General features: G+C 47.1%; 1 protein-coding gene across 1 annotated transcript; it reads left to right on the top strand.

The window, feature by feature from the left end:
• Nucleotides 1-129: 129 nt before the first annotated feature.
• On the top strand, nt 130-8,503 carry LOC121349569 (retinol dehydrogenase 12-like). Its single transcript, XM_041460139.1, has 7 exons — nt 130-261; nt 874-992; nt 1,792-1,947; nt 2,220-2,324; nt 2,805-3,014; nt 4,872-5,061; nt 6,935-8,503. Exons 1-7 carry the CDS (start codon nt 182-184, stop codon nt 7,035-7,037), a joined length of 963 nt encoding a protein of 320 aa, XP_041316073.1. The 5' UTR covers nt 130-181; the 3' UTR covers nt 7,038-8,503.
• The last annotated feature ends 329 nt before the right edge of the window (nt 8,504-8,832 follow it).

Raw genomic sequence — 8,832 nt, 5'->3', positions numbered from 1 at the left:
AAAAGCAGAGGGCTGCAGGCGTACCCACAGGTACTCCCGGCGGGGGCGCGGCGCGGTGCTGGAGGTGTGGCGGTGCGCTTGTGGGCGAGGCCAAGGCGGGAGGGGCGGAGGCGGATCCAAAGGGGCGGGCGGGACTGTCGGGAGCCGGGCGCCGGCGGTGCGCGGGTAGCCGGCGGCAGCGATGCTCACCTGCTGGGAAGCCGCGCTGGGCGCCGCCGTCTCCATCCCTGTCTTTCTTTTCGTGGCAGCGCCCTACATCAGGTGCGTCTTACCGAGCGCAGCCCCTGCCCTTCGCGTAGGCCCGCAGAGCGGCGCCCGTGTGTGTGTGTGTGTGTGTGGCGGGAGTGTGAACAGCGGGAATCCCGTTCTGCAGCCCGCGCTGGGGTCGGAGTTATTCCGGCGTGCCCAGCTCCAGCGCCCCGCTGACCGGGGCTGGAGAGTGCCGCGCTGCCGGGGCTCGCTCAGCAGCGCCCGGCGCGTTTTCCGGGCTCCGTCCCGGCACCGGCGCGCTCGCGGAGGCGCGGCAGGGGGCGGGGCCCGCGTTCTCCCCAGGGCGCGGCGGCGCGGCCCATTGGCCAAAAGGTCCCGGCGCGCGCGGCAGCAGCCAATAGGAGCCGTGGCTCCACTTGACGCAAGGACGGGGCGGGCGCTGAGGGCGGGGCCGCACTCGGGGAAGCGCGGGGGATCGGGGCCGCGTTGTCGCTGTCCCGGTCTCGACAGGGCTGTGACCAGCCGCCTCAGGTGAGGGCGCCCGTGACTCCCTGGGCACAGCGGTGAGCCCGAGTGTTGATGCGAACCCCCAGGTTCTGGGTGCTCAGCCCCGGACGGGGCCCGCTAAGGAGGCAGAAGTGACTGGTGCCTCCCCTCTTGCAGGCGGTATGTCGCTGGAGGACGGTGTAAGTCGACGGCAAGGCTGGAGGGGAAGGTGGTGATAGTCACAGGAGCCAACACAGGCATCGGGAAGGAGACCGCCAGAGACCTCGCGCAAAGAGGCAAGTGCAGTCTCGTCAGCAGGCATCCTTCTGCGGCCGGAGTGGCTGTGCCTTGTGTCAGTAGCCCCTTTTCTGGACCTAAGGAAGACATGTTGTAGGCTTACATTGAAGTAAACTGGATTCCAGAGTTAGTGGAAATGAGCCCAAGGGCTGTTCCTTCATAGGATGTAACCACTGAGGTGCAAGTTCCCAGATCCTCAACTGTTTTCATTGCTTGGACTCCAAAAATGTGCCTTGTGGATATGAAAATGTGTTGCATTGCAACTGATTTGAGAGGACTGGGGAAATTCCTGGGCTCTGCTTGTATGAACATGGGAAATGCCACAGGTCCACCACTGTGTGCTTTAGTTATGTTTCAAGCTAATTTGAAATGTCATTTGGCTAACTGGTAAGAAGATTAAACTACCTGTTCACAATCCATTTAGAAATTACTCTGGCTGGAATCCATCACCTTTCTGTGCTCCTGGCTTGATGTTCCCATTATAGAGGCAGATAACAACCCTATCATATCAGTGTTGTTGTATGCACTCCTGACCTGGGAGAACATGGACAGAGGCACTTAAGATGTGCATTTGCCTGGTCTGAAATCATCTTTCAGCAGGATTGTAACTCACACTTGAGTGGGAAAGGCTTTGTCTTTTCCAGCCACCCCCCTGACCGATGCTAGTTCTCTAAAGAAACAATATACTGTTTGTAATTGCTGGGCATGGTCAGCCTGCTTGTCACAGCCTTGCTCATCCAGTGTGCTCCAGTGGTCTCAGTTCCTGTTCCTGTTATTCCCCCCCTCCCCTCCTTGCAGGTGCAAGGGTAATTCTTGCCTGCAGAGACACAGCAAAGGCAGAAGCTGCAGCCAGTGAAATCCGAGCTGAGACAGGGAACCAGGAAGTCATTCCAAAAAAACTGGACTTGGCTGATACAAAGTCCATCCGGGAATTTGCTGAGAGATTTCTAGCAGGTACAGTCTCTAGATTCTTCTTTTTAGGAAGAATATTTTACGAAGGACTGCTGTCTGTTCTTCTAACCATTACCAAATCCCTACCCTGCTTGTCTCTATACCTCTTGGGTACTGTGCTTCACAGCAGGGGCCATGAGCTAGTTTGTGGTAGAAGATGTATCCTTTTTTTTAAGGTGATGTGGCTGCAAGTCAGATAGCAAGGAATGACTTGTGCTACCTTCTTGTCTGCATTCTCTGTTTCCTTGTCTAAGGATGTCTGTTGTTTCTTGCAGAGGAGAAGGAACTCCATATTCTCATTAATAATGCCGGGGTAATGTTATGCCCTTACTCCAAGACTGCTGATGGCTTTGAGATGCAGCTGGGAGTCAATCACCTTGGTAAGGCCAATGGAATCATGTTTGCACTCAATATGGAATCACAGAATTGTCAAATGATTTGGGTTGGAATTGCCCTTAAAGATCATCTTCTTCTAACATGAATATCTGTTGCAAAATGCCAAAGGAAAATCCTGCTTTCAGATTTTCTCTTCCTCATTCTTCCTTTTACAGGAAGGATGGAGGGCCAGAGTCAGAGTTCTGGAGATGCAATGTGGTATTTGCATATCAGGGATCCAGTTTAAATATCTGTATGTGTTACCTGGGACATTTTGAAATGTATGACAGCTCCAGCTTTTTGAAGATGAGGAGCAGAACCTGAAGGCCCCAAAAAAGTGTAGATGTTAATTCAGAGGAATTTAAGAGAAATTTCTTTTTCCTGGACTTGAAATGAGGGCAGCAGTAAGATACCACCTATAAGCAAGCAGGAGAACCCTACCTAGAAGGATGACCTAGAAGGATGACCTTTCGTCTCCCCCCTAGGTCATTTTCTCTTGACCTTCCTCTTGCTGGAGCGTCTGAAGCAGTGTGCCCCAGCCCGCATCGTGAACGTGTCCTCACTGGCTCATCACGGAGGCCGAATCCGCTTCCATGATCTGCATGGTGAGAAGAGCTACAATCGAGGCCTTGCCTACTGTCACAGCAAACTGGCGAACGTGCTCTTCACTCGCGAGCTGGCCAGGCGGCTGCAAGGCAAGTTCAGAGGCAGGCGGGGTGTTTGTTCGGCTGCTTGGCTGTCTGAGCACTGTGCATGGGGAGAGTGGACTGAAGAAAGGGCTGCAAATCGTCTATGCAGAAATTGGATGGTTTGAGGAAAATGTCACTGAGAGCTCTTTGCAGGAAGAAAATATCTCTGTCTATAGAACCAGGAGACTTACAACACAGACTGTCTTTACAACAACAGGGTAGAGGAGTTTAGTAGCTTGGCACAGTTGAATTTATCTTATTTTTCTGTGGTGCTTGTCAAATACTAGCTGCATCCACGCAGACATTTGTGGTATGTGGATGGAAGCTGAAAACAGAGCCACAACTGCAGTCTCCAACAGAAAACCTAATGCACACTCAGCTGCCTTACAGGTTGGTGGCCCTTAGAACAAGCATAAGATTAGACAGTACCTTGTAAGTCACAACATCTGTCACAGTTGTGTCATTCAGTCCAGTTCATAAACTTAAGTAGTATTTATTTACTACAACAGAAGCAGTGTCTTCCTCAGGAAATTACTATTAGAGTAAGTCAAAAGAGGCAGGTGTTCTCAAAAGCCTGCTGGAAACTGCTGCTGGTTTAGCACTCAGGCCCTCTAGCACTTTGTTTTGCAGAAGGCACATAATGACTCCTGTGTTTAGAAGGGAGCAGGGGATGCTCCAGTGCCAGGGATGAATGATTAAAACGGCTTCAAGAATCACCATCAAAGGTATTAGCAAAAGTGTTTTTAACCTGATGTCATAAAAGAGTGACTTAACAAAGTATGATGGCAAGGTTCACTCTGTTCCTTACATGGAAGACACATACAAAGGAAAACTGATTTAGAATTAAGTTAGAATAATTCACACAGGACTGGAAACACACTGTGTAAGGATGATCCTCCTGTTGAATCACGAGGCTCAGCATAGAGCCCTCTGCTTTTTGGACTCCTTAGGGAGCCTAGGTCCAGTTTGAGTCTGAGACTTGGACGATTTATATGTAATGGAATTATCTATACGAAGTTTATAATAATTATTATTGAGTAGCTACATGGACTAGTAATGTTTCCTCTGTATTAATTCAGCAATCAGTCACTTACCAATGATTTGTTGCAAGCAAAGGGCCTCTCTGCCTTGCTTAGGGAAGGCTCTCAGTCTCAGGTAAGAAATCTCAAACCTTGAGAGGCATCTCTGCTCCAGGGGAGAGTCATCCGCCGTGCAATCCAGTTTTAGTTTGAGCTGAGGTTCAGCTGGGCTCATCTAAAGGTTTGCTCTTGGTAAAAAGTCTCTGCCTTGAGGAGCAGCCTTGAGAGGTGAGCCAGCTCAAGGGAAGACTGTCACTCTGCAGTCATATCTCCTAGCAGGGAGAGCTCAGAGAAGGCTTACTTAGGCTGTAATACTTATGGAATGGAGTGGTTGGCTTGTATTCAAATTACATAGAGTGGGAAAGGTACACGAGACTCAGTGCATCCACAACCTTATTTGTTCCTGGATAGAAGAGTATTGGAAAAGCCGTGTGCTACTTGTGTTAACTGCCTGATGGGTGTTCCAAATGTATGTGCACTGATACTCACTGGCCTCTGTGGAGTTCCTAGAGGAGTTCTGGCCCATTTATGGCTCAGACCTTTATCTTCTTTGGAGCCTGTACCAAACTACTGCTGATTTGGCTAAGAGGTCAAGTGTATCTATCACATCCAGCATGCAGTAACTACAGAGGACTTCACTTACTCTCTGTATCCACTGCTACTTAAAGGACTCCTCCTTTAAGTTACAGAATATCTACAGGTAGAAATGAGGAGTATATTATCCTTCTTTTAAAGACACTTTGATCCATGCAGATTTGTCCTGGACTACTTTATTTTGCCATAGGCACTAAAGTCACAGCAAATGCTCTCCATCCCGGGTCTGTCTATTCTGAACTGGTGCGGCACTCATTTGTAATGACCTGGCTGTGGAAGATATTCTCCTTCTTCTTGAAGACGCCTTGCGAAGGAGCTCAGACCAGTATCTACTGTGCAGTAGCTGAGGAGCTGGAGTCTGTGACAGGACAGTATTTCAGGTGGGTGCAAGCTGATGAAATGATACTCTGTGGAAGGCAACTTCATTGGCTGAGGAATATGTGACTTACTGTCATTCATTAACAAGGGGCCAGGTAAGAGGCTGGCTGGTAAGACTGAGGGTGACAAATAGAGCATTACCCCTTGCAGGTCTGTTGCAATCATGTTAGAAGAAACACCTGACCTGTGCAACACTTCATACAACAGCATGTCCTTTAGTGCTAGAAATACTGATGTACTCAAGTGCAGGAATGGCAGTCACATGCTCAGAGCTCTAATGCTGACCTGCCTAACACTTGGGAAAATCACTTTTCAGTAGAACTGTGTAGTTAATTAGGTCACTTCAGTAAGTTCTGGGAAGACCACTTCATTTCCCTTCGTAGTTTTACGCCACTGGAGCAGAAGGGCCTGTGCTCTCAGGGAGCTCAGAGTGCTGATGGAGCTGCAGAGACAGGTGAAATTTTCAGGTCTGGCATGCGACCAAATAACTGTATCCTCCAGTGTGATAGACCCACCAGCTGGCAGGGACTCTTGCTGGGCTGTTTGTCACACTGTCATGGAAATGGTCTTGTTTAGCTCCCATTACAAAACCTGTTATTTTTTGACTTATTTTACTTACTGCAGGACCCGACATTGTTCTCCTTTTCCCATCACCAAAACCACAGCCCAGAGTAGTTTCAGGTCATCATCATTTTATATTTGAAGACTGCTATTTGAACAGATTCCCACAGATATGTCTGCCAGCTTCCCACTGCATGTAGAGCATTGTAACAATACTGGTTTTTGGGAATAAATATGAAAAGTTGTGGGTTTTTTTCTCCTCCCTCACATGGATGCTGTTGGAGCCATTGTGTCTCTGCGGAGCTTTCTTCTTGTGATTTGTGACCAGATTAGTCTCTGTAATGACATCACCTGATCTTCATTTGGGAGTTAGTACCATCTTAGTCAGACCTGAATATATAAATAGGCATCTTAAGTCTTCCCTGGCTGTCTTAGGATAAAAATGTAGCATTGGTGTCCCCAAGTACAGAAAACTGGTAGAATTTAAACTCATTAAAAAAGGGAGTTTTGGAGCTGGTGGGAAATGAGCAGCTTCAATACTAATTCATAATTTACACCAGACTAGCCTAGAATCTTTTTCGCTTTCCAGACCATGGAGTATACAACACAAATGTAGACATTAAGAAAAAAATTTGTGTGGGACAGGTGGGAGTCCACCAGTCATTTCAGGAATATTAAAGACTCCATTTATAAACACTGAGACAAATGGAAACCTTACAAGATGCCATTTCTTCTGTGCTCTTGAACTCCCAAGTTATTGCAGCGTTACAGTTGAGAACACTTTTCCAGACTGAGTGCTTTCTGACTGGAGGAACTGAGAAGAAAGGAGCCACAGTTCAGATGATAATGGAAAAGGGGTACCATAAATTATTATTACAGTGTTATTCTTGGGCATATAGTGGGATAAACAGTTTAGAATGAAGGGCTGTTTGAGTGACTTTTTTGCAGTGTTTTTTAGGAAATGTGCTCCTGAAGAGCTTGGTTGGAGTCTATGTGCCTTTTTAGTGGTATTAATCAGGATGCACAGTAGTGAGGTTTCTTTGAAGAGTTGAGACAACAGATAGAGCTACACTTGCTTGTCAGTTCTTGGCGCCATTGGGAGAGATTCTTCCCTAGCTAGCTGGAAAGAAATCTTTCTCATGGTGGCATAGCACAAACCCCTGTTCATTTGCTGGATAGCTCCCACCGTTCTTGAACTAGTCTTGAATTAAGCTGATAGAGAGCAACTCCCTAATCTTAACACAGACATTTCAGTGTACTAACGTAGGTGGAGATCTTAGACTTGAAAGAATTAAAAGAATGTTTTTCTTACAGTGATTGCCAGCCAGCGTACGTATCTCCACGTGGTCGGGATGATGAGACAGCAAAGAAGCTCTGGAGCGTGAGCTGTGAGCTCCTTGGCATCCAATGGGACTGAGCAGCACCAAGAGTGTCCCTGGCTGGGCCCAGCAAACCTTCTACAGGGAACAGCACGGCTGAGACCTCAAGAGTAGAACACTGATACTTCAGCTGCCCTAAGGATGGCTCTGTGGGCACAACATAATTTGAATTTCTGGAATATTACACTTAAGGATTGAGATTTGTAAGCAATCAGTCCCTCTTCCTAGCTGGAGAATTGAGCACCAATGCAGGGAGCAACCTGCTTGTTATCTCACAGCAGCTCAAGGCTATGGTTCTCTGGCTTTAGACTAGAAAGGGAGGTTGCAGTCTTAGGTTTAGATTATGGTGTAACAAGGAATTACTTTAAATAAAGTTTGCTTGTTTTTTTCCCTAACAGCAATAGTAATAAGGTAGGACTCTAAATTTATGACCTATGAGATTACTTTCAGTTCCTACCCTTTGAACTGGCAGAGCAAAAATACTTTGGGATATTAGAGTTTCTGGAAAGTTATGCAATACAAATACTCTCTAGCACACAGAAACAGGTCCTGGCCTTTTTGTGCCAAGGATTAGGTAAAGTTTTTTACATGGAATCACTTTCTCTGCATGCTCTGTAAGAAGCTGAACCCTAGCCACTGAGGTATCGTGGCCCTTAATACCCACTGATTGCAGTAGGTTAATTGGGGCTTGGCAAATCTTCTGAGAACCCAGGTTTTGGTGCAGATGACTAAGCGGTTAAAAGCTGCAGGAGGGCTGCAATTGTGCACAGGCAAGTTATTAAAAAAATCAGCATCTCTCTTGTGAAGCACCGAACAAAAACAGTGTAAAAGTTGTCACAGTAAACCCACCAGCTACACTTTAAATGACTTTAGAACCTGGAAAACAGAGCAGAATGAATAAGGAACATCTCAGCCATGTTAAAAAATATTAAACAACTTCAGCTGAGACTTTAGCTTTAAATGACACCAAACTTCCTAGAGCTAAATAGCTGAAGCAGGAGGCAGGACTATCTTGGTATTATGGTCAAGCTGGCTCCAGGACAGGAAGGTAAGACTTGCACAGAAATCCTTGCGTTTGTCTGCCCAGCAGTTTCAGGGCAGGCAGTGCCTGGCTGCCAGCCAAGGCTGCCAGCCTGCCCCTGGCAGGACCACACAGCTTGCACTTCCACACACAGCTGGCTCAGGCCACAAAGAGCTGGGACTGCTCCCTTGGAACTCCAGTGCTATGTGAGTGCAAATTGCTGGAGTGCAATCCGTAATCAGAGATTATTTCTGAAAGAGTTAAGCAGTCAGAAACCAAGTGCCACAGCTCAGAGGATTATCTTCTGCTTCTGAAAAAATGCCTGGAAGTTTTTGGACTTGGATATGAGCCTGCCACTGTGACCAACTGCCAGTTTTGGAAAACCAATGCTAATTTTAATTCTTCCTGTCTGGATGCTGTCTATGCAGATGAGTCCTGTGCTACCTCTGAGCAATACTAAATAAAGCCATTTTCCTTTTACAATAGGACCCCGTATCTTCTTTCAGAAATGCTGAATCAGTTTACTTGGTGTTGCTGTTATCTGCACCTGCCTCACTAATGTAGAGAATTCAGTCCAGGTAACATTTTAAGAAGTCCCTTTGTGTTTCTCCCTGTCACTCTACTTTTTTCCCCCCCTCCCTCTTTATGTTGCATCCAAATTATGAAGCTAAATCCACAACTATAATATAGCAGTAGAATGCTACCTACCACAGGAGCCTTGGCTTGCTTTCTGTGTGTCATTCTCTGATCATGACAGTGGCTTTAGGAGCAAGAGAAACCATTTTTTAAAAAAGCAAAAAGGTGTCTCTGGT

The sequence above is a fragment of the Pyrgilauda ruficollis genome, unplaced genomic scaffold (assembly GCF_017590135.1).
Source record: "Pyrgilauda ruficollis isolate IOZ18807 unplaced genomic scaffold, ASM1759013v1 scaffold14, whole genome shotgun sequence".
Classification (NCBI taxonomy): Eukaryota; Metazoa; Chordata; class Aves; order Passeriformes; family Passeridae; genus Pyrgilauda; species Pyrgilauda ruficollis.
This window is presented reverse-complemented; position numbering and strand designations above follow the sequence as displayed.